We start from the raw sequence: 26,318 nt of genomic DNA on the forward strand, positions 1-26,318 counted from the left end.
CATGGAAACTGTGGCACCAACAGACACGTTTTATTTCCCCCCGAGTCTGAATATGTGGTTTGTTTACAGCTAGGGGTTGAATTGCGCCCGCTGGAGGCTGCTACAGTTTGGTGTGCTTCAGCAGCAGGGTCAGGTTCATGCTAATGAACACAGCTGTGATTTATGACCCGCTCATTAAATCCTGTACACAGAAATTTGAAACACAGTTAGTGAAGCCTAGCTCCACATTACATTATAAATGTTTGAATGGCTTTTCACATGTTTTAAGGAATACATTTATGACCTATTTAATGTGTTCAAAAGAAAATGGCAGAATTTGCTTTACACAGACTTTAAATGCATCCTATACGGAGTCTGACACCCACCCAAACCATTCTAAACACAGCTTTGATACCAGTAAACACACAACAAACTCAGTACACAATAATCCTGGACTTATTCGGTGTTGCAAAACATTCATTTTAATTTTATTTTGCACGTGGATTAGCCCGGACGGTTTACCAGAAAATGAAACCTATTCAGTGTGAGGGGGCGCTAGTGCACCAATCTGTTCATTTACACCCTCTAACAACCAGTAGAAGTGTTTGTGGAGCTGACGCGGTGTCTGGTCGACCTGAAACTTTTTTAACAGCCTGCCCGAGGTCTGAGGGTGTGCATCCGTTGTTTTGGACTTATCTAATGTGCACCTTGGATATACAGATACATGCTGAACGCACACAGAGCCGTTTAGAGAGAGAGTTGCAACAACGGAAGAGTGCCCGGAAGTTTCAAATAGTTCCCAAAAATTGTCTGAGCAGCCGCACACTCTCAGTGATATACTGGCAAAGCTCTCAAGTCTCACGCATTTCAACCTGATGTGAGGAGTGGGTGCGCGCGCGCGGCTGATGCATGTGTGTGTTTACAGGTGGAGAAAGGGTGAGTGAGCGCTTATTTATACCTTAGGGGAGTTTATACAAATGATCTCACACACACACACACACACACACACACACACACACACATACACATAGAGTGAGAGTGCCGGCCTGTTCTTTCTACGCGGTACCACAACAAAGAGGAAAGATTAACACCTACAATAAACAGCACTAACAATAATAACACACACACACGATAAACACCCCTGCACTAAGAAATGTTAAATGCTAAATAAATAGTATTATTTGTACAAATTTATGTCATTTATCAGATTCTACCTAAACTGCCGCATTGGGACAAACTTTATTCATCAATTCATCATGCACATGTCCCATTGAATTAAACCAGGGAAATCACACATGCTATTTTACTTTGCACCCGCAATTATAACCTTTTAAAACACTTCAAAGTACAGAGTATGTACACCTCTTTGTACATCCAACCTTCAAACACATACTTATTTGGTTATAATTGACAACTCTACTTAAGCTCCCACATGAATACATACTTCCGACGGGCACTGTACTAGTTAATTTAATAACAACTCTTACCACATTAGACAAAAACAAGTGTGTAAAGCTTGAACCAAAATACCAATATGTTTTGGTGGGGGAAAATAATCATGCACAGCCTGTGAAAAAACAAATGTTTAACTTAAACAAGATGAAAATGACTTTTAAAAATATATTTTGAATAGCGGCTTTCTAAAAATATTTTAAAAATCCAATATATCTTTATTCAATAAAATGTTTATTGTTAGTTATTTTTGTTAGTTATAATTGTTAGTTATAGTTATTTTATAATGAAGAAAAATTGCAATAGGTGACAATGTCATCATGAACATGTTTAGTTAAAGGTGCAGTCTTTATAAGTCACCTTATGAAAGTGACTTTTTGCTTATTATCTAAAGCTGTCACTATGTAAGGACAGCTTTACATCAAACTAGTAGTTTGTGTGAAAAAAACAGACTCATTGAGTCCTCCCTGCTGCTCCTTTGGCAGATTGCAAGAATGCAACCGCGACCGAGCAGAAAGAACCAATCAGAGCCAGGATTGTGTTTGATAGACTGTCTGACAGCTATTGCTCACATACCCCGCCCCTTTTCCGGGCCTGTAGCACTGTCTTTTTTACAGTGTATGGCCTGGAGGAGTAGAATATGGAATTGGTGATTTTTCTGCTTGAAAGGTAATTACTGCTGCTTGATTTACATTATGTTTGATTTGTAATTGTTACACTAGAACTCTGTAGTGCATGTGTTGTTCATGTGCGCGCAGCAGCCTCCATGTGGGCTGCTGTAAGTGACACTGTGTTGTTGTTGCTGCTGCTGCTGAGGTGTGTGCACATTGAGAGAGAGAAGTGCTGCAGTAATATGCTTTTAACAGAGCGTGTTATATTACTGTGATGTTGCTGTCTGGCTAACGTTAGCTTGTTAGCTCCTCTGAGGGAGGGACTGGAAAGTTTGGAGGCAGGGCAAGAGAGCAGCGGGTAGAGAGGTTGAGAGAGGGATCTGAAAGTCACGGACTGCACCTTTAACACAGGAACCCTTTAGGAACCACCAAAAATTATTTGTTTCACAATATGTTAAGGTTTCATTTATTCAGACAACTTTTTTTCAGGAAGTTCACTTTGATCTCCTGACATGTTTCGAATGTGCCAGTCTTCTTCAAAGGTGTCTGATGACTGCTTTGACGTGTCCAATGCTTTGACATAGTTATTGTCCAAGACTTCTGCATAACAATTCCAGCAAGTTAATTTTGCCTCTTTTTGAATCCTCGGTCATTCTCCCAGCCAACAATTGTATTGTATTAAGTAGTGTGCTTAGTGCTACTACCGAGGTGGACACATCAGGATTATAGTTATAGTGCCGTAACCTTACATTGTGAGTGAACAACGGTTTGGCAAAGAACAGCTTTGTTTGTGTATCCACCCTTCACGGTCGTTCTTACGAAGACTTTCCATCCCACGTTCTCTCCAAATACCTCTTCATTGCTATAACTGCTGACCTCTTTTCTATTTCACTTGTGTCCCACTCACACACATGCCAACAGGCCTCAGCTGAGAGGGCTAATCTCCTGAATCATTACAGAGCCGCTGGGAGTTCTCCCCCGACCACACAAACTCCACACAGACCAGTCCAAGCATACCAACACCAGCAGCAATTTGAAGTGACAGTCACCGATTCTGAAAGGGTATCCCATTGAGATCAGTAATGGAAGCTGAGAGAACTGAAGTGCTGCTATATATGTATATACTCAGATAAAAATCAGAAATACGTTGCTTAAAGGACAGGATCAAGAAATAAGACTCCATAGTGAGACGACGGCCGTTTTTTTCACAAATTCTGCCCTATGCTCCTTCAACAGTTTTAGCACCTGCTGTTTTAGCTAAATTTTAAATCAGAGAGCTCTGTCTGGGAGTCGTGTATGTACGTGTGTGTGTGTGTGCACGTGTGCATCATTTGTATAAACTCCCCTAAGGTATAAATAAGCGCTCACTCACCCTTTCTCCACCTGTAAACAGTATTCGCAGGTGTAGATCAACCGGGCCCCTGTGAGTGTTAAGTAACAGTTGTGTAGGTAACTCTCAGTCCCAAGAGGATCAGAGTCAGGGAGGGACAGAGACAGGAAAGAGGAGAACAGCACATGGAGACTGGGCGGATACCCACTGAGGGTAATGTGACCGAGCCGGGTGAACAGGTGTCAGGCGACTTTACACTTTTTGTCTTCGATTAAGTGCAAAAACATTCACTCATGCACGGACCCACAGCTGCCTCCCACTGCGCACGGATAGATAAGAGAGACCTTCAGGGAGTATGGTGTTTAATTGTGCAAAGTTCTATTAAAGGGGGTATCATGTTTATTTCAGGTACCATTCTATAGCATACTCAAATAACTATGCTACCCAAAATTGTTTGGGAAATGTGGCAAAAAAAAACCTAAAAGAAATTTCCCTCTGTAACAACACTGTTCATGATGCTTCGATCTGACACGCCCATGAACACTCTCCCTTCAGTACATCATCCCAACACACACGGATGCTGTTTACTTGTATCTTTTTGTGCGCTGTATTTGGCCGCTTTCTAAATTTTTACATCGCTACAATACATTAGAATGGTTATCAAAATGAGGAACGCTAACGTACGGCCGGAGGAGAAGTGATTTCTCCCCTGTCACTGGCTTTGCACACACACAAACAACGCACACACACACACACAGTTCCCTGGTCATCACGTCACTGAAGTGATGTAGAAGTAGAAAGTAGAAAGCACCACTGTGTTCAAGCGACTCGTCACGGGCGAATGAAGTGACTGCAGTCGCTACAGTCGCGTGTGTGAACGTACACATCAATGTTGAGTTGCAGTATTGCTTACACATGCTGCTGGCTCTGAAGAAGTAGTCCTCTTTAGAGTAGGGATTGCATTGTTTTTTAGTGTCAGTGTACTTATGAATCCACTTTCAAATAAGCTCTTGTTTTGAAAGCAGTCATCTGAAAAGTGCCTGGAACAAACATAGCAGATCTTTTTGGAACGAGGGCCATTTCCAAAGATGAACTCCAACCATTGTCGATGAATTGTTTCATCCTTGGGAAGTGTAAAACGAGGGCTGTTTTTGTCGCATCCAAAAAACACATTTTCTCATTGAAGGCATTTTTAAAACATAAAAGCAGGTGGCTTATGACTGCAGCTGTTTTGACGAATGTCCGTCCAGGAAGCGGGGGGGGGGTGCAAGTTTTTATTTTTTATTTTTTTAATGCGTACATAAATGAGTACAGACAACATAAGCCAGTGGTTTCCTAGAATAGTATTTCAATTAAGTAAATTAAAAGGAAGGAAAATAGCTGCTAGCAGGAGAATGTCTATTTCCACTGCAGAAGCTCCCATTGGTTTTTCCATGAAGTCCCTTAAAATAAAATGTAATTTTCAGTGTAAATCACAGTGGCACAAATAGATTAAAAATGTACATTGTGAAATAATTACCAAGTTGACTCCTCTGAAAGAGTTTGTCAGCAGTTTTGGATTCAAACAGAGACATGAAATGGATACTAAAGCTGTAGTGTGAATGTTATTCAGGTGCAGCATCAGGGAAAAGTCTTTTTACTCAGTTCTAAGTGGATTTTGTGGACTCAAGTGATGAGCTAATGTTGTAATCGCTCTGGAAATATCCCTTTGAGAGGAGCTCGAAGTAGAGCTGCATAGGAAGAAGCCAGTTATGAAGCTGTACAGACATTGAAGCTAAATTATCATTAGGCAGATATGAAGATAAATGGATGACGTTTTATAACACTAATAAATAATCTTTGTGCTTGCTTGAGGTTTTTGGTATTTTACAAGTATGGTCTTTCAATAAAAATGGCAGAAAGGTTAAGAAACTGTAAATTATGGAGAATCAATTACTCAGTTTATAGGAGTGTAATTTCATTGAGATGAGGAAGTTAATGAAGGGAAGTATTAACGGAAAAAAAAGAAACGAGGAACTGAGGAGAGTATAAAGGCAGCTGTCCAACACACTAAAAAACCAAACCTTAACTAAAGCAAGATTGTGTATTACTGATACAGATATGGGATTTGTGGGATTTCTAATCACCTTTTCATTTACCAAAGTTCGTTTATTTCTGTTTCAATTATAATTTGAAAAAGCAATGGCTTAACCTGTAAATAATGGAGAGAACAAATGAATAGATGCGCCCAAAACTAATTTTTTTATTAGTTTTCATATGATTTGACAGGGTTTTCCATGCCACCTTATTAAAGGGGTTGCTACTTCCTGAATGTAAGTGCAAACTCCCTGTGCAATTATCTCATAAATGCATAAAAGGCTAATTAAAATACAAATGCTTTATACAGAGACTTTCATTCATCATCTATTCACACACACACACACACACACTCCCACAGGCAATTTAAAGACTCCAAATAACCTCCAGGTGAACTTAGTCAATGAGACGAACCCATTCAGGCATTAGAAGAGCATGTAAAATGTCCCACAGAGAGGTTTTAGATCTTCAACATCAAGGTATTGAACTTATCACTTTGGCTTCGGACTGTTTTGCCATTAACCCTCCTATTATACTCAACTGCAAGTGAACCACTTACAAAAGCACACAAACAAACACAGGTGAAAAAACACAACAAACAGCAAAGTAACAGGCTCACCACTGTTTGAACACACACACGCAGCAGTGGCAGGCTGCTGCCCAGCAACAGATTAGCCTCAGTTTTGTTGGCAAAGCGATCAACCTTCGTTAATGAAACTGGATTAGCAGAGTTAAATTTCACCAGATCCCAAACAAAGATTGGTGAAAAGACTTTGCAAAGGGGGGAGGTGGAGCTCCAGCTAACAGCATATGGCAACCCTCCGTCCAGCGTCCCTCGTCTATTCTCTGCCAAGTGGGAGGTTAGTGACTGTGGAAGGAACCGTGGTGTTGAATGAGGGTGAAAGAAAGATTAAAAAAAAAAAAGAAAAGAGAGAGATAATGACAACGAGATAGTACAGGATGGTGGACGAAAGGGTGGAGTTCTTCACAGAACTCTTTCAACTCTGCAGCTGGTGTGAGTCAGCCAGGTGGCACTCGCCTCCACCTGCCAACAATTGTGCCACGCACACAAAGAGACGGGTGTGAAACGTGAACCCGTATAAACAGTAACTAAAGGGAGAAGGAGCACAAGAGAAGGCCGTTGGACAGGAAAAATGATCAGATTAAAGCTGCTGGAGACAAAAAGAAAGGATCAGACAGACGTTAACCTGCCCACTCTAAAAACTTCATTTAATTTTATTTAAACCATTGACAGGTGGATTTGCTACTATGTTTTGGTCCATTGTCCTGCTGCACAACCCAAGAGCACTTAAGCTTTAAGGCACAAACTGATGGCCGGACATTCACCTTCAGGATTTTGTGCTAGAAGGCACAATTCACTCTTTTATCAATCACAGCAAGTTGTCCAGAGTGGTATTCCAGAAAGCAGGTTTTGTTCAAACTCTTGAGTGTGTTCGGGCTCAAATGAGGCAAACTCTGAGTATCTGATTCCTGAAAGCGTGGCAAGTTATACTCAGAGTATGTTCCCATGGTAACATTCTCCGTGAACTGAACCTGCTCGCTGGAAGGTTTTGTCTAAGAAACCCTGGGTTTCTACCTGGCTCCGCCCACCCGAACACCACTTCTCAAGGAACACTTTAATTTACCTCGACACAGACGTGTGCTCAATCATCACAAATATTGTGTGCTGCTTTACGTTTATTCGCAAACGGTAGTTTTCTTTACAACATTGGGGATTCAGAGCAATCAGAAATGTTGCACTGCATTAAAACACCATACTGCCATATTTTGTTAAGTTCCATGGATACAAACCTGTGGCAAAAGGGGGATATGTCACTTTAAAGGAATACACATTTCAGGCTTCCTATAAAGATCCAAGAGCAATATACAGTTAGGTCCCTAAAATTCATTTTAAATTAAACAATTCAGATGCAGTTGAATTGCGGTTGAACAAAAAGATAGCATAAAAATCTGAGGAACTAAAGCATTTTTTAAACACACCCTTTTTTTCAGGGGCTCAAAAGTAATTGGACAAACTAAATAACTGAAGATAAAATGTTCTTTTCTAATAGTTTGTGAAAACCCTTTGTTGCCAATGACTGCCTGAAGTCTTGAACTCATGGACATCACCAGACACTGGTTTCTACCTTTTTAATGCTCTGCCAGGCCTTTACTGCAGCAGCTTTCAGTTGCTGTTTGTTTGTGGGGCTTTCTTTCTTAAGTTTAGTCTTTAACAGGTAAAATCCACGCTCACTTGGGTTGGGATCAAGCTACTGACTTGGCCATTGGGTCATTGGCCATTTGTATCGTGAAATGCCGCCCAATCAATTTGGCTGGATTTGAGCAGAGGTTTTAGTCCCTTTTAAAACAGGGTAGCACATGTTAAGGAGCTGAAAATTAAAACCCTTCATTCAATCTGAATGTGGATACCCTCAAATGAAAGCTGAGAGTCTGCACTTAATGTCCATGTTCATTATATAACTATAATTGAAATGTGTTTTATAAACAAGTAATAAGAAAATAATTGTCAGTGTCCAATTATACTGTATATGGACTTAACTGTATGAATGTTACTGATATTAGCGCAACGATAAGGAAGTGCGCTTGAAAGTGTAGGGTCAGGGGTTCGAATCTAACCTGGGTCATCTTTTTTGGGGCCAAATGAAAATGGCATACTCCTTAAATTCAAAGTATACTTTGAGTGAACTCATCCTTTAGTATCTCCGTAAGTTGATCATTTAAACCGTAAGTACAAGTGTTCTGTCTATAAGTGCTTTAAACGTACGGCCGCAGAAGAAATGAGCAGCCCTGTTAGCGCTGCTGCCCCGGCTCCTCTGACACATATTATTCATACCATTCCCCGGTCGTCACGTCACTGTAGTGATGGAGTGATGAAGCGACAAAAAGCGCAACAATGTTCAAGCGACTCATCGCGAGCGATTTAAGCAACTATAGTCGCTGAAGTGGCATTCTGTGAGAACGCATTTTTAGAACAAATACAAACACCTATTTATTTCACCCATCGGGTAGAAATAAATCACTCTCTTTCGACTGGTTACCATGGTAGCTCGTGTTATCTTTGCACCATTGATGATGGCTTTTTATTGTGCTTGTGCACGTGAGTAACTCAAGGTTTTGATACTCAGAGTTGATTGACCCACTTCATACCCTTTGTAATAGAACCGGATGCTCTAGAGTTTCCCATCGTGGGGTATGTTCACTCTCTATTGTTGAACATCCTTTCTGGAATACCCCTCCGGTCCTCAAGCAAATGCAGTTATTTTTACACCAGATGTAATGAGCCGCACAACTTCCAAAAAGTAACATTTTCGTTTCATCAGTCCACAGAATATTTCTCCAAAAGTCTTAGGCATAATCAAGATGTTTCTTGGATTATTTGTGACGAGCCTTTGTTCTTTTTTGTCAACAGTGGTTTTCACCTTGGAACTCTCCCAAGGATGCCATTTTTACCCACTCACTCACATTTTTTTTTACTTTGTAAGCAAAAAAAAAACTGTTGATTCATGCAACTGCAAACTTCAGTTCAGTCTAAGCTGAACGCACAACTTAATCCATATCATCCACACATAACCAACTGTCCCAACAGATGTTTACATGTATACTGACACGCTGACATCTGTAAAGAGTCATCATAGAAACATCATGGCTGCTTTATATTAAACATCAAACTTCACAAAGTACTGTAATCGATGCTAAAACACACAAATGTTCATCATTTTAGTACTTTTTGATGATGGTGTTAAAAGTGAAACTTCTGCAGACTGTTGGAGCCCACATTGGCCAGTAATCAGCTGTGGCTCATTGTTCCCACTCATGGCCTGTCCACTAATGAAGTCAGCTCGGTTTGTGATGCAGATGAGCTGCATTATGGGTACATTTTGTACCTCAGTGAAATCCAAAAATTGAAGCCCAGACTGTTCCCAGCTGAGTTAATGCCTCAGTCTGTAGGCTGTGTGCTGCCTTTAAATCCACTGCCTAACGTGAGAGGAATGAGTCCGTTCAGAGGTGACTGTTAACAGTTATCCAGCCATAACTATGCAATATCTTCTGTTTTATCAGTTTCCTCTCCTGGTAAATATGAATTAAACCTAAATGTGTCAAGGTTTCATTTTTTCAGACGACTGTTCCTCAGGAAATCCGCTTTGATCTCCTGACTCCTGTTTCGACGGACAACTGCCAGTCTTTGTCAGAGGCGTCTGCTGATTGCTTTGATGTTTTTTTTTTTAACTTTCGTGTAATAATTCCAGCAGTCGTGTAATAATTCCAGCAGTCTTCTTTTACAGTTGTCTGAATAAATTAAACCACAACATATTATTGAAAAAGAAGACAAAAATAATCTTGCTGGAATTATCACGCGGGACTCAAGAAAACTTCAAAGCAATCAGCAGACGCCTCTGACGAAGACTGGCAGTTGTCAGTAGAAACATGTCTGGAGATCAAAGTGGATTTCTTGAGGAACAGTTGTCTGAATAAATGAAACCTTAACATTGGGGACAATTATAATTTTAATCACGTAACTGATCATTAATTAAAAGCTTTTGCTGTCTTAATCATAATTACACTGTGTTTGAGTTTAGATAATTTACTTTGTAATTGTAATTGCCATGAAAATTCTATAAAAATTGTCAATTATAATTTAACACAAAACTGGGGAACCATGTTGCAGTTCTATGTACAGTTCTACACATATGTAGTAAACAATACTGACACAAAAAAGGCTCAGACGCCCACACCAAAAATATTAAAACCTATTTCTTCATTGATTAGGAAGACTAACAAAGCAACCAATAGATTCCAAGTACCCTTCGTTTTTTGGTTATTCCGTTTTAAAACCAAATCAAATTAATAAAAAAACAGTGTGATTATTTAGTTTTACTGACTTAAAACCAAAACAGAAATACAGAAAAATCAAATCTGAATCTTGTTCTGTTTGTGAGATGTTTGGATATTTACGGGAAACGTAAATATTGCTTCATGTTAATCTCACCACACAGAGAGTACACACAGACTTTTACTCCTGGACAAAAAAAGAAGCGATAAGTCACATTACTGATGAACTGGTGAATTGAAAATGTATTAACACATTAATGAATCAAAACAAAAAAATGGGTGTTACATAACACATGATTAAAGAAAACAAATGTGGTGTAATTAGTCTATTGATGCTCCTCGTTTCTTGTGATCAACTTTCATGTGTGTTGACGGCTGCTGTTAGTAGCTAGCGGTATTATAACGTGCAAAATAAACATTTTACTGCCCTCAAAATAGCTGTGTACCTGTTTTTGCAAAAGTGTCAAATCGTAGAAGTTCTAACGTCTATTGTTCCTCACACCAGCCTCACAGTTGATAGTCAGTCACCAGTTTATTTGGATACTACTTGGACTGTAACACCATAAAACAAAAGTACAGCGTGAGCAGCTTTTTATGAGCTAAAACATCCACAGACTGCATGAAAGCAGGAGAAGAAAACTGCTGAAATCAATACTAAACACTCTTATTGTTTGAGAAAACCTGGTCCAGGACCTGGGGTGGGTAACGAAACGATGTGCACCAGACTTCAGTTCTCGCTCTAATTTCCCCGTAAATATCCAAATATCTCACAAACAGAACAAGTTTAAAAACTGCTGCATGTTTATCTGGTTTTTGATGTCTATGTATTTCTGTTTTGGTTTTAAATCAGTCAAACAAAATAACCACACTCTTTATTTGTTATTTTGATTTGGTTTTAAAACGGAATAACCAAAGAACAAAGGCTACATGGATTCAATAGATAGGAAAGAAATTAGATGATAGATAATATTTTTTATGTATTTTACAGCTGATTTAGGACCCAGTAAGAGATGCTAACACAAGAGGAAGATTCACTTTTAATAGCTTGTTTATTTCAGGCTCAGTATTTGTGATCAATTGTAATTGAATTGTAGTCGAACATGGGTAATTGAAAATGTAATTGACCCCAACCCTGCTTAACATATTACTGAATATGTGAAATCCTGTCTTTGTGTAGAAGCTACGTCTCTATTAGTAATAGCTGGACATTTCAGTATCACCATGCAGATGTGGGGGTCAGACAGAAAGGGCGTGGAGCGCGTTTAATGCTGAGGTCTGGCCTGCAGACTGCTGACTGATGCTAAATGGAAACATGGGTGGGGGGATGAGGGAGAGGGCGAGTGAGTGATGGCCGCAGGAGGAGAGATGGTGCACAGAGGGAAGAGTGGGAGAGACATTATCGAGCGGGTGTGAGTCAGCAGGTTGACGGAGCCTCAGGGCGCGGCCGTGCATCTTCTCATGTGCAACCAAAGCACTGAAGAAATGCTAAGAATGTTACAAACTCTGATTATAGAAGAAATGGTCAGTCTACAGCAAATGGTTTTGTTTTTTTCTTTCTTAGTGTGGTTGGTCCAGTCCATTTCACCCAGTCAATAAACATCTATTGTGGAGAAATATCAGCCTTGAAAGGCTTTCAATACCTTTATTAAAACACTGTACTGGCCTTGTAAAGTGTATAACGTGTGCTGGACCTTCCTGTGTGTGCAGGGCCAGGGGATAATATCCCAGCCGTGTACGGCCTGGATGTGACGGATGTGTCGAGATGGGAGGAGACGGTGCTGAACCCTGCACTGCAGATACTGGACAGCCTCAGTAAGGTGGGGCTCTAAAGCTCTTCCTCCTTTGTCTTCCTCTGGGCTCAATCATTGATCCATTTTCATCTTGTTCGCATTTGCCTTTTGTCAATTATTTACTGGAGTTTTGCTTCCTTCTTGATCTGTTACCATTCTTCACTTTCTTTTTCCCCTCCCTCTTTTAGATCACTGTCTTGTTACCATTTTTCATTTTTAACGTTCATTGAAATACAGTACTGTCAGAAAGAAGTCCCCTCTTTGTACTAATTTAGTATCTTAAACCAGTGGTTCTCAAACATTTTTGGCTCAAGTGCCCCCTTTCTCCTATTTCTGAATCCATGTACCCCCTTTGCCCGACTACAACATTTTGCTTACAAAACTATTTAAAAACATCTATAGATCATAATAATGGAATAAACAAGTGATAAAACACATTTTAAATAGTATCATTTTGTAAATTAGTGGAAAGAAACAGTATTTAGTGCAGGGGTTCCCATCCTTTTTTGGATCTTGACCCATTTTGATAACAAGAATAAAATTTAAAAAAAAATCTAGAATTAGTTTTTGACAATGTTTGAGCTCATTTTTTTTTAAATCTTTTTATTTATTTACCTTTTTACAGCATTTTAGCTTAACTAACTTTAAGTTATTTGATAGAAATTCAGTTGTTTAAGATTGTGCTTTTTTTTTTTTTAAAAATAATCTCTCTCTCTCTCTCTCTCTCTCTCTTTAGTACCCCCCTGTAGTGCCCTAGGGGTACACATACCCCTATTTGAGATACACTGTCTTAAACAATAATAGCATCATAACACTAACTTTACAGTTTGACCAAAATCCCATCCGTTATCATTGAGGGGGCGGGGTTTATGACTATTACTGCAGCCAGTCAGCAGGGGGTGCTCTAAAAAAAAAGCTTCACTTCCTCGTGAGCGTGCATCGTCTATGGTTGAATATCAGAGCTCACACTTATAAGGCTGTCAAGTCCTCTGAAATATAAGGTAAAGCTTGGCCAAAAGACAATAAATCATGATGAAAAAGCACCACAGAAAGTTGGACAATAACTCACGGTAAAGCACATTACAATTTAACACACAAGTTAAAGGTTAATGGAGACGGGACTGCCAGTCGGCACTAATTTGGATGCCAACCTACCAAATTATAAATGACTCCAAATGCATTTCTTTGGAGAAACGCGCTCTTACTTTGAAAACGGCAACTTGCGTTTTGTTTTTTTGTTTCTGACTTTTAACATTACATTTAAAAACAAACAAAGAATGAAGAAAGAAAAATGCCTTGAACTTAAACTTTTTGAATTTTAAACTGAAAATCAAATACCCACTACTATTTATATTTATTTTTCTAATATATATATTTTTAATATCTAATTACTTTAGAAAGTTAACCAGTTAAGCCAATCATTTCTGACAGCCATTCCAACAATGACATTTAAATTTAACTTAATGTTTTGCTTGAACTTCTCAGGGGGAGGAGCCAGCTTTTGCACCAATCAGAGCAGAGGGGAGTGACCCGAGAAACAAACGGAGTTACCACACCTGTGAGGCCTGTGACAGAGTGGTGATCGGTGATTTAGAGTGGACAGGTGAGGACGCTGGACACACAAATAATACGGCTGCGTCTGAATAGTCCCTCCTATCTCCTTTCCTATCCACTTTTCCTTAGCCCTGTGGATCACGTCACAGCGAATGTTGGTGGGGTCGAGAATGAATTCCCACTGGGCGGTCTGGGGGTCACAGAATTCGTGCAATTTCCTGCATTCTGTTGCATTTTAGCCTCATGAACAAGTAAAAAATCTTAATAAAAACGTTAGTACAACAATCTTACTGAACTCAATCACACTTCTGTCACAACAGTGTGTAATGAATAAACAAACTGTATTTCTTTACTTTTTATTTCATGTTGCAACAAATAAATCACAGAATTACAGGGTTGATACAAGCAGAAGCAAGTCAAATGTAATGCTTATTAATGCCATTTTAAGTTTAATGCCCAAATACTATATTTTAATGCCACAAATGCAGAAAAATCAGCGCATATTTCATGTAAGATGAAATATTATTTCATTCCATTCACATCAAACTGTCTTACAATACTAGCTACTCGATAATCACCAAATCAACACATTTAGGCTGAATGCCAAGCTAACATTACACAGACATCAGTAATACAAACCTCCAGAATAATAAGTCACACACCTTTATTTTTTTCACCCAACAACTTAGAATTGGTTGGTTGAGATTTTGACGACGACTTAATTTGAGCAACAGCTACAGCAAACTTTTGACCCCTCCCTGCACCTGTGATTGAGTGAGGATGAAAGGAGGCGGGACTTCGTGTGTGGGGATGGAAGCTACCAAGTGTGCAGGTGGAAAGGGGTGCGGCATATAAATGTGTTACGTATTTTGTCATTAAATGGTTGTAAAATACATCACACATCAACGTACAGTAGGACATTTTAAATTAAGTTTGGATTTTTAGGTGTTAAGAGACTTCCTAAAGGAGTTAGGAAAAGGTCATTATGTTGTTCTGTTCTGAGAATCTGACCGCACTTCCACTAGGTGACGTAATGATCCAACGGCGGTGAACGTTAGCGACGTCTGCCGTGCTGAAAAAACTACAAATTCCCAAAAATGGACTAATAAACGTGCATTAATAACACTTTCCGCTGATATAATCTCAAATATCACAAGGTTTGAATGTAAATCAAAGGAAAAGAGGCTACCAGGCTACGAGGAACAAAAGAACGTCACATTGAGAATGGATGCTCACACTCACCTTCCACTCACACATCAACATTAATCCAAAATAAGTATGATTTTATGGAATTGTTACATTTATGCAAGATATAGGCCTACATACACATGTGCAACCTCACAAAGCATTCCTAGGTGAATGAAATATGTTGAATAAAACATAATGTAGCTAAACATGTCTCTGATCCCTTTTTCTTGAACGAGTGCTCTGTTTTATGTCAGTTATAATTTGATAATATGGCTTGTATAATGTAAAATATGGGTTTTAGATTATTTAAAGTTGTTCATGGCACATTATTGCATTGGCAATTTACATAATCTGCATCTCTTTTCAGTCATTGTGAGTTTCCGTGAACACTCGGATGAGCTTGGTCCCTTTAAATGTTGTCACCGCAAGGCATTGTGGGTCAGAATTATCTGGTCTACTTTGGTCAAGTATGCATCAGTGTTTCCTAGGCTAAAGGAGGTTATAAAGGAAGCATGAGCCTCCTTTCCTTAACTTTAAGAGAATTCAAATGCTCCTTATCATGGCCGCCACTTAAACACTTCCGGGTTTAAGGAAAAGTGGATAGGAAAGATGATAGGAGGGACTATTTGGACACACTCTACGATATCTAACAAAGTTAATGAAGCACAGTGAAAAACTTAAAAAAAAGGGTTTTTAATTGTGTTTATTACGCGTGTCATGACCTCACAATGGATAAATGTCTCATTATTCTCATCACGTAACTCTGCATGCCCCTCCCCCCTGCAGCTCACCTAAAGTCCAAGAAGCACCAGCATCATGTGAGGAAAAAGAGGAAGTATGATCCATCATGTGATGAGTCTAAGAGTACTGACACAGAGGAGACGCTCTCCAAACATTTGTGTGCTCCGGTGGCCTCGGGGTGCAGGGAAACAGCTCAGGATCACTCCGAAAACACAAGGACGGCACACGAGGAGGTTCCTGCTGAAGTGCATCAGACTTTGGACATGTCCCAGCTCTGATGATTGGATGTTTACAGCCCCTACAGGGTCGGCCTTTACTTATTTAGGGACACTTTTATTTTTACCATTTTAAATATATATGTGGACTCACAATGAATATACTGTATGTGCTATGCAGCCCTCCAACATGATGAACTGCCCCCATGCTTTGATACGGAAAAGTCTTTGGATTCATGACCCCAAACAACTGATTGAAGTTTTATTTTGAAAAGGAAATTTTGTTCTCTTTTTACATAATGTGCCTTAAAGTGAGTGCCAAATGAGGTTAATGTTTTTTTTTTTTTTTTCTTTCTTATATAAAGAAGTTCCTGGGAGTTGCAGCGTACAAAGTAGAAAATAAAACCCTGAGAAGTGCTTTTCCACATGACGTCAGCACTGGTTTTTCCTTCATCTCATCCAGCTCTATCTGGCAGAGCTCACTTTACAGCGTTGTGCTTTGTTTCAAGCTCATCAAAAACACTTTTTTAATCATTTCAGCTCTAACATAAGTAATAACCAACAGCTCCAGTTGTGTGTGTGTCAGTGTTAATTTTTACCGCAATTTTTAAACTATAGTTTTAGTCATCAATCATAGTCTTTTGGCTAATATGAAACTTAGTTTTAGTTGAAAAACATTTAGTCAGCAGGACTGTTTCAGTTATAGTCTAGTTTTAGTCTAAATCTGTTACACATATACTTAATAATTAAAAAATTCAATTATATGGGATGATATTAATGTTTGTAATAAATTACATGGACCACATGAATCCGAGTAGCATTTGTTCATTCATTTTTCCTTATGTAACAAAAACATGAAAAACGAAAAAAACACTCATTATTTGATATTTGTTTCCAAAACCAAAATGAAAAAACGGAAAACGCCTTGTTTTTCAAATTCAATTCATTTTGCTTCGGTACAGAAAACAAACACCTTCATTCGTTTTCTCCATTGCCGATTGGCCAAAGTATGTGACCCGGATGTGTACTCTCATCCGACGCTAACGGCTATGCTAACGGCAGTTCGGCTGCTTCCAACTGTGCATCTGAAACGTGTCCTTTTCGCTTTAGCTGGTGTTGGACACAGAACCTCCTCACGGACATTTTGGAGGATTTAGAGACTCAAGTGTTGCAGAGCTAAAGATATCTCGGAATGTGTAAATCAAGATTTATATCGTATATCACCATTTTGAGAAAATATATTGAGATATGAGTTTTGGTCCATATCACCCAGTCCTCGTAGGAATGTTCACAGCATTTCAATGTTAATAAATCAGATTCTAATCACATAATTGTATTTAGTAAGTGGTTGACAAGTGGGTATTTTAGATTTATTGTATACCTATCTTAAAATATAAAGGATACTGGAGCTTGGTTGAACGGGTGGGACGGCTCGTAGTGGGCGCCAGAAAATTTCCCTTATTTTGAAATCCAAAACTTGACAGGTATGCGTATGGGAAGAGATCTGCACAGAGGCACATCTCAAAACAAACTCCAACACTTGGCGAGAATTCAAATGGAGAATGATAACCAGGTTTTTCAGAACAACAGAAATCACTGCTAAAATGGGACCAAACTGGAGAAACTGTGGGGATGTTAGTGCTAATCATACGCACATTTTTTGGGAAATGTCCCATTAGCTTTATTCTGGAGAGAGGTGTTTGATGCTCTGAAGGTGATTTTCAAACGGGACATTCCAAACTGCTCTATTGGGAGTAATACCAGCTGGTGTCATCAACCGAGCTGGAAATGACCTGCTAAACATACTGCTGCAAAAAAATGCATCACTATTAACTGGTTCAAACCACACCCACCGTCGTGCAGCATTTTGATTCAGACGGTTTGGGATATTTGTCAAATGGAGCAAATAACATATTCCTTGAGGATTCAAAAAGGAATATTTGCAAAACGTTGGAACCGTGTGCTGCCTTTACTAATACAGTGAGACTTGGAATTTGTACTTGCAACTGGATATAAAGTAATAACCTGTGTAATTGCTTCACAACATATCTCTGCTGATTGTTGTTTGTTTTCCCTATATTCATAGACTTTGAAAACACGTGAAATGGATGTACATTTATGCTTTTTGTGTTTAAAAAAGAAAAAGAAAAACAATAATAAAAATTAGGTTCTAGGGAAACTTGGAAGTAGACTTCAGTGGGAATGCTCATCATCCTAACCATGCTAATAGTGTATAGTAGACAGTAGGGATGTAATGATTCACTCAACTCCCGATACGATTTGATTCACGATACTGGGTTCACGATACAATTCTCTCACGATTTATTTTACAAAATCGGACTGTAGACAAATATTCTGTTATTTTTTTGGGAAAAAAATACTCTACTATTTTCCTTTTATATTTAATTGTCAAAAGAATCCCATGATAAACTATTCAAAACAATGCAATTGAACTTAAAATAAATATTGAATGAAATAAATAAAGGAATAATACAAATGAAGAAGAAGCCTATTAATTTATATTCTGGTTCTATAGTAAACAATGCAAAACTACATAATAGTTCCTTTTCTTTTTAAAAGTGCAACTGAAAATGTATTTTATGCCTTAACAATTGGACTTTAAAAGAAAAAAAAAAAAAACAGTCTGCACTGTATTTACGTCAGATATTTGTTTGGACCAGCAGAGGGCGCTGGTAACCCAGTGGTCGGGTGGTATGCAGTTATTCTAGCAGATATTCACGTAATGTTACAGGTATTCTTTCGGTGCTAAAGGGGTAAAGAATCATTTATGAACATGTTTAAGAGTAGATGGCGGCCAGAAAGAAAGTAGTAGCAGATTCTGCATGCCGCCTACACTTTTAGACGAGAAGGATAAACAGCGCCCTCTGCTGTTTAAAAAAGTACTGCGATTCAATTTTCAGAGCATCGATGTGAACCGTGATACCTATTAATCGATTTTTAACTGCCTTACGATTAATCGTTACATCCCTAGTAGACAGTTTATACTCATTGAGTGTGTAGTGTATTGAAAAATGTGCCGATATAGTAAACACCCGGATAGTTCTTGTGCACTTAATCTTTGCATACTATCTAATGTGAAAGCACTGCATACTTTTTTTGACTTAGTATGAGTAGTACGTTAGTATGACATTACAAACACAGCCATAGACTTATTTGTCACCTTAAGCGTAGTCAACAAAAATATTCAGTCAACAAAATGAACACTGGTGTGCATGTATTTGCTTTGTTCTATCCAGCTGTTAGACCACTTCTACGGCTTCCTTTAAATCTCCTTTCTTTTAATACTCCCTCACCTCTTAATGATCGCACAGTAGTTCCAGTATCTTTGATCAACACTCCCATCATTCATTTCTTTATGCTCTGAGCCTTGGACTCTTCCACTCTCGCCACACACGAGGTTCACAGGCTCCCACTGCTTGACCTCATCCACTTGACTAAAAATATTCCCTTCTATATAATAGCTGGAAGTGTGTGTCCCACATTCTTTTTTTTTTCTTCTTTTCCGAACTGGGTCAGAGCTCAGGCTTACTAGAGGCTTATTACGAGGCAGTGGAAGCAAAGGTCACTGTGTGGGATCAGATATATGAACCATCCTTTTGAACAGTGGGAGTTTTCATTGCATCAGGAGAGGTGTGGCGTTCCCGCTCATCACTATCTATTTAGGGCCTTGCATAGTTTCCTATCTGGATGTGTTGGTATGTTCTTATCTGGGTAGCTTGGCACCTCCAGGCACTGCTGACTCACTCTGAGCTTGCACAATCCAGTGACATAAAGCTCCTTGAACCTCCGACAGTGTAGAGAAGTAGGGCAGTGTGCTCGGTCAAAAGGCTAATTAGGGTTTCACGCAGCTGTGCAGTGAATTGTGCACGCTCTGTGTGCGCGCGTTGTCTCTTTTTCTGACTCTCCCCCTGTGTTTGCATGTATAGCTGCATCAGACCACAGACTAATTCATCCAATATGAGCATTCCCAGTCTACCCAGGCCTACGGACCATTACAGAGCCCACACTGTCTTACGCCTGAGGCCCAGCGCAGGGAGCTGCAGGCTGACTTATGTAACACATACTGTGCTCCATACATGCTCCCTGTTTGAATGCAAAGCTTTAGTTGGTGGTAACTGACACTGCATTCAACATCTCCAGTCAGTACTGGGCATAAACCAGTTAGAACTGGACAACAGTGTTTTTTTAGATTTCCTAGCAACTGGTAATCTGATTGAAACATACACAGGGTGTTTTGAGACCAGGTTACTGGATTCAAAACACTAGTTAAAATGGCTACTATCTGTTATTCATGAACAGATCCGGCTGAAATTTGGTAGCTATCATCTGTGGATGTTTACGCATCGACCAAAAGTATTACGACAGTTGGTGTTACCGAATCATTGGCACATACCAATATAGAAATGGGGCCCATTACCCCACATCTGTCACAGGGCCGTCAAGGGGGACCCAATTTTTCAAATGACTACTCCTCCATTAGTTCTCGTTAGATTGGAATGCAGTTTGGTATGAATACTCTATGAATAATAATAATAATAATAATAATAATAATAATAATAATAATAATAATAATAATAATAATAATGCATTAGATTTTATATAGCGCTTTGTCGTAGACACTCAAAGTGCTTTACAAAATTAAGGCATTATTCTTTCATTCCACACTTAGTGGTGGTAAGCTACTATTGTAGCCACGGGTGCCCTGGGGCAGACTGACAGAATCGAGGCATGAATATGATGAGACGCTCTGTGCCCTTTTCTTGAAATGGGGCCCGGGGGCCCACCCCCCATTTCCCGTAATTTCCAAACGTATGGGAACATTGTCGTGTGATATATCGTTTTAAAGGTAAGTCAACGTAGATTGCGATTATGCCTCACACAATTCGATTAGGGGCCCGGGGGTCCACTCCCCCTTTTTCTGCAATTGCCATGAAAGTCGTTTTCTTATTTATTTGTGAGTCAAATATTGTGACAATCGGTGGTACCGAATCATTGACACATACCAATATATGAATGGGGCCCATTACTCCGTATGTGCCATGGGGGTGCCAGGAGGCCCCAATTTCAAATGGCTACCCCTTTGTTAATGCTTGTTGAATCAAGCTGTAATTTGACATGGATATTCTATGAGCGGATGTCAAGAGCCTCTCGGAAACCTTTTTGCGGTCATTTCTAAATTTATCGGAACATACATAGTCGTGTGATATGTCGTTTCAAAGGCAAATCAACGTAGATTACGATTTTACGTTGCACAATTTGATTTGTTTTACTCGGTAAAACTGAGTCATTTGACTGAATTCTCGAGAATGTGGTACGTGCTATTCGATGCGGAGACATTCCGTGGGCCTGGCCGTAGTTCATCAGAACTTGTTTTTTAATCCACCAACTTTGCAAACACTTTGTAGTCTTTTCTTTAAATCTAAAACACTTAAACGGACACATCATTAAATCTAGCAATAAATCAATTATAACAACTGTGTTATTGCCAAATAAAAATAAATAGGATAACTTGGGTTGGCAGCAGTGTTGATTTTGTCAACTAAATATTTGTCATAGTTTTTGTTGACTACAATTTTAAAAGTGACATTAACTAGACTATGGCTAATTTTTATTTCTTTATACATGTTCACAAAAACTTCATCCAAATGTATTTCTAGTTTCATCTACTAATAAACAGATGAAAAATAGCCGTTGACTAATGGACTCGTGGTCGTACGCATTGATCACATCAAGTCTGTCTGTATGTATTTATAAACATTAATACCAGCCAATATCAGGTTGATCAATACTAATTGAAGTTTTAAAAAATGCATGAACTCTTCTGCTTTATATTATGTCGACTATATCTGTAAATGATTTAGTCGACCAAAACTGGACAATAACTGATATAGTCTCGATGACTAAACAGTCTTTATATTTCACTACACATCTGTATGAGTATGTGACAAATAAAAATCTTGAATCTAATGAAAACTCAAAGACTATGATTAAAACTAAATAAATATTTGCAATCAAAATTAACACTAGTTAGCACTACCATCAAACTTCTTGGTGTTTTTCACGATTTTAATTCAGTGCTGGTTGTTTATTGTTTTAAAATTGCTTAAACATATTTGTCTATTTTTGGCACCATGACTGTAGTAGCACTGTATATTTAATTGCATATTATTGAACAATGACAATAAATCACTCTTTTCTATTCTAATAAATCTGCTTTCTAGATGTCCTTAGATGCAATTTAATGTATAGTTTTTTAATGCACATACAGTATATGCAATGTTTTTTTTTTTTTTTTTGAAAGGTAGAGTAATGAGAGCTAACATTTCATCCATTTCAATATTTCAATATCATGTCAGGAAGCCAAATAGAGGAAGACACATGAGTAGCTTTATGTTTTCTTACACTTGCGCATAGACAATCAAACTTAGATACTCGCACTTTCTCTCTAAAACTGCTCACACTCGTGAAAACACTTTCAAAAACAAAAGTGGTAAACGTGATTGGGTAACACCAATAAAGTGATCATTTCCAAGATTTCCAAGAAATGGTCAAAAAAGATTCCCAAAACATTACTTAAAAATTTCTAAATCAATGAACAGAAAACCCTCTGATTAATGTCAATTCTGGTTCACACTTTTCTTTTAATCAGGTAAATCATTGAGAACCAATTCTCCTTTGCAATGAAGACCTGGCCAACTGGCAGAAAATGTGAGAAAAATACAAAGATTTTTCCAATGCATGGGATGCATTGTTAGAATTTGAACAAAATGCACCAGATTTAGGAGCAAATGCAGATTGCTCAATATTCTCCTGTTTTCCACATACAGTTTATAAAAAAGTGCAATAAAACGTCAACATAAATCCAGCAAGAAGCTCAGAAATTAGTTTTCTTTTACTAAAAGCTTGGATATCCTTCTCCACACCAATCTGAAAAACGTGTGCATTCAGATTGGGTCCAGGGTCTCTTTATGTTTCGGACTTTCTCATCGAAAATGTCTCAATTTGCAGATTTAATTACGCTAAAAGGATTTCTGCTTCTGTGTGTTTGGACTTGCTCTCCACGTCGGGCCTCCTCTGTAGTAGTGTGTCATCCAGTGACTGTGCGTCTCAGTAATTTGAAGTCCACTTAATCCTAATCTCTAATCCCATTTGACTAAACGTTCTCTGCCATCTGGTCCTGGCGAGACCAGGAAAATATTCACACACACAAACATTGAGACGTGCGAGGGGCGAATCAGATAGAGCCCACTTTGATGGCGCGTACATGAGCAAACGTATCCTCTGTGGCTGTTGTCTGTTCTTGTGCGCACCACACAGCTGAATGTTTGTCTGTGCTTCCACTGCTAGACACAATGCGTTCGTCTGAGCGTGAGGAATGTAAAGATGTCACTGAAGGCGACGATGTTATGAGCGCTCAAAGGTCAACGGCACAGCTGAGTGTCTGAGTCTCTTCCTGAGGGCTCACGTTTGAGTCGTCGGTCTCACATACTTTTTCCTCAAAGGATCCTCTTCCACTCACTCATGGTTATTGTTTTTAACGCTAAAGTAAAGACGGTTCAGATATTAACGCTAGCAGGTGTGTGCGTTATCAGATGAAGCAGCATTGTGTTGCTGTGTTTGTCTTTTCCTGTTTGTTGACCACAGACACAAACACACAGATTTGGATCATATCCGAGTCTATGCATGTGTGTGTTTGCCCAGCAGTGTTATTTTTGTTGACTAAGTGACAATAACTAGAATAAGACTTAATTATTTTAAAAAAAAACCTGAACAAAAATTATATAAAAATATAGTGATATTTTTGTTAACTAATAAAAATGGAATCATCATATTGTCAAATGAGAAGCAATAAACACGGGACATGATGTTAAACCCTCCTTTGTGCCAAAAGATGGTAGTAGCATAAGGTTTACCATTTGAGAGTGATGTGGGAGTTGTGTCTCAGATATGGGAAGGATGTAAATTTGGAGACGCATCATCAGTAGTGAAACAAGGGGTGTTTCGGTCTTTTTTAAAACTAAGAATAATAATTAAGCCTTTTCATCATATATGTACAGCTACACACACACAAAATGTGTTCTCTGCATTTAAGCCATCCCTGAGGAGCAGTGGGCAGCCACAGCGTAGCGCCCAGGAAGCAGTTAGGGTTAAGGGACTTGCTCAACATCCCACAGTGATGGCCCAGGTGAGATTCAAACCAGTGGCCCTCTGATTACAACCCCACTTCCTTAACCCCTAGGCCACCACTGCCCTAGACACCCTCATCAAAGGTGGCCAGCTACAAGGTGAATAAGCCTGAGCTTGCGTCCCATAACTGGCCACTTCACAATCAGTATGTACCCTTTTACCTTTTACTCCCTTTGAAGTTCTGCTCTTTGACCTCTTCCTTTGATGTTCTCTGTGGCCGGGTGGAGTCCTCCACCGGAATTTCTGTGGTTGTACCAACTTCAGTGACATGGGTGCTGATGCTCTGCAAACTGTGCAGTACTGGGATGAAATCAGCCAGAATGTAAAGTACGTGATCAATGGTTGAACGCATTGATCACAACAAATCTGTCTGTATTTACAAACATTAATACCATCCCATGTCAGGTTTATTAATGTAAGTTGAATCTTCAAAAAACAAATGAAATAACTCTTGTGCTATATGACTATAACTGAAATAGTCCTGGAGGGAATTCTAGAAAGTGGGAATACTCTGATGTGAATGTGAATGTGAATGCTACGGGTAAGGAAATGCACTTGAAAGCATAGGGAAGAAGTAATGAAGCGACCAAAAAGTGTGACAATGTTCAAGAGACTCATCACTGGCATTTTAAGCGACTGTAGTCACTGAAGTCACGTTCAGTGTGAACTCACCTTTAGAACAGGCTCTCATTCTTCAAACACCTGCTTATTTCACTTATCAGAGTAAAATAAATCGCTCTCTTCCGGCCCATTGCCATGGTACCTCGTGGTATCTTTGCTCCATTGATGATGGCTTTTTATTGAGCTCATGCCTAACTCAAAGTTTACATACTCGTTGTTGATTGACCCACTTTATACCAGCTGTAATAGAACCGGATACTCAGAGCTTTGTGTGTTGACTTTATGGATGGACTCAGAGTTTCTTTTAACCTCCTTTCTGGAATACCCCTCGGATGACTGAATCTTGACTAAAACTAAGTTGCATTTTAGTAAAAAGACTACAATTAAAACTGAATCAAAACTTGCTGTTAATTAAATGTAACTCTGCTCTTTACCATGACTGTGACACATGCACAGTTGTGCAGTAGAAAGCATGACTGTGGTGTAACCTAAACCAGTCTGATTCACAGATAATGTTTTCTGCGTCCTGTGCGCATCCAGAGCCATTATTTATTGATGCAGGTGTGTGTGTGTGTGTGTGTGTGGGGATGAAGACAATGAGGTTCAATGGGTTCATGCAGCTTCCCTCTCTCTCTCTTTGTCACACTGTCTGGCTCCTCTTGCGGTCGCTGCAGTTGGAAAAGTGACAGAAGACGGAAATGATGTGATCAGAAGTGAAAAGCCTATGAGGAGTGTTGCATGGCTGCAGTGTATGCAATGCATATGCCTTCCTCTCTCTCTCTCTCTCTCTCCCATGCATATGTCTGCTTATGTAATGCGAGGGCGTCTGGTACCTTTCTTCTTTTCTTCTTCCACCCTCCTGGATTCATTGCCTGACATGCCTTCCTGTTTTTTTTCCCACCATGCTTGTGAACTCATTTCCCAGGACACACACATGCACATACATAGACAGGGTGTATCATTATTCAGCCCCCTATTGTACGCAGTGGGCTTATTTTAAACAATGGCTTCATCTGATGTGTGATGCCAAGTGTGTTTATGGAATGTGGCTCTAATCACAGATCAGCTGACATACCTGTTTGTGTGTGTGTGTGTGTGTGTGTGTGTGTGTGTGTGTGTGTGTGTGTGTGTGTGTGTGTGTGTGTGTGTGTTTCTCCATTGTCATAGCTGTAAGAGCTGGAGCCGGCAGTTTTCCCGCCAGTGCAGTATTTAGTGGGAGGGGTTTCGCTCGTGCTCAGCAGCAACAAAGAGCTGCGTCTTCCCGCCTGTTATTCTGAATTACACACACACATTTTTTTTTTAATTATTATTATTACTCACCATAGTTACATTGATACTTGCCAAAAAAAAAACCAGAAAAAAACCAAGAAATATATAAAATATATAGAACGTCTCCAGTTTCGCTTCACAAAAAAGGAATTAAAACAAATGTACCAATCAAACTGTTTTTATTTTTATTATTTTTCATTTCTGTAACATAAATTTCTAAAGCTGTTTTATGGATCTGCCAAAATAAATCCAAAATGGCTTGAAATGCTTGAAATGTTCAGCCCCCACTGTAACTTAAAGAATGAGAGAGTACAGTTGCTCAAATTAAGCAGTGTTATAATTTAGTATGTTTTACATGATATGTCATACAACACTCGATACATATGTTTTAATATGGGAGACACACTTTAACATGGAGGGAGAGACTTTCTGT

At 39.1% G+C, this 26,318-nt stretch overlaps 1 protein-coding gene across 2 annotated transcripts in view; it reads left to right on the plus strand.

Annotated features, from left to right (window-relative positions):
* Positions 1-16,596, plus strand: part of trit1 (tRNA isopentenyltransferase 1) — a 73,173-nt gene extending 56,577 nt beyond the window's left edge. Inside the window, exons 9-11 of one of the 2 annotated variants that reach the window (XR_003675143.1) lie at positions 12,007-12,111; positions 13,575-13,692; positions 15,618-15,749. Coding sequence is in view for 1 of the 2 variants with exons in the window: in XM_028461873.1 (XP_028317674.1) it covers positions 12,007-12,116; positions 13,575-13,692; positions 15,618-15,850 (461 nt within the window). In the remaining variant the exon portion in view is untranslated. Of the gene's footprint in view, positions 1-12,006; positions 12,117-13,574; positions 13,693-15,617 lie in introns of both variants that reach the window. The other variant, XM_028461873.1, reaches the window with a different exon arrangement.
* The last annotated feature ends 9,722 nt before the right edge of the window (positions 16,597-26,318 follow it).

This window comes from Gouania willdenowi, chromosome 11 (genome assembly GCF_900634775.1).
Source record: "Gouania willdenowi chromosome 11, fGouWil2.1, whole genome shotgun sequence".
NCBI lineage: Eukaryota > Metazoa > Chordata > Actinopteri > Blenniiformes > Gobiesocidae > Gouania > Gouania willdenowi.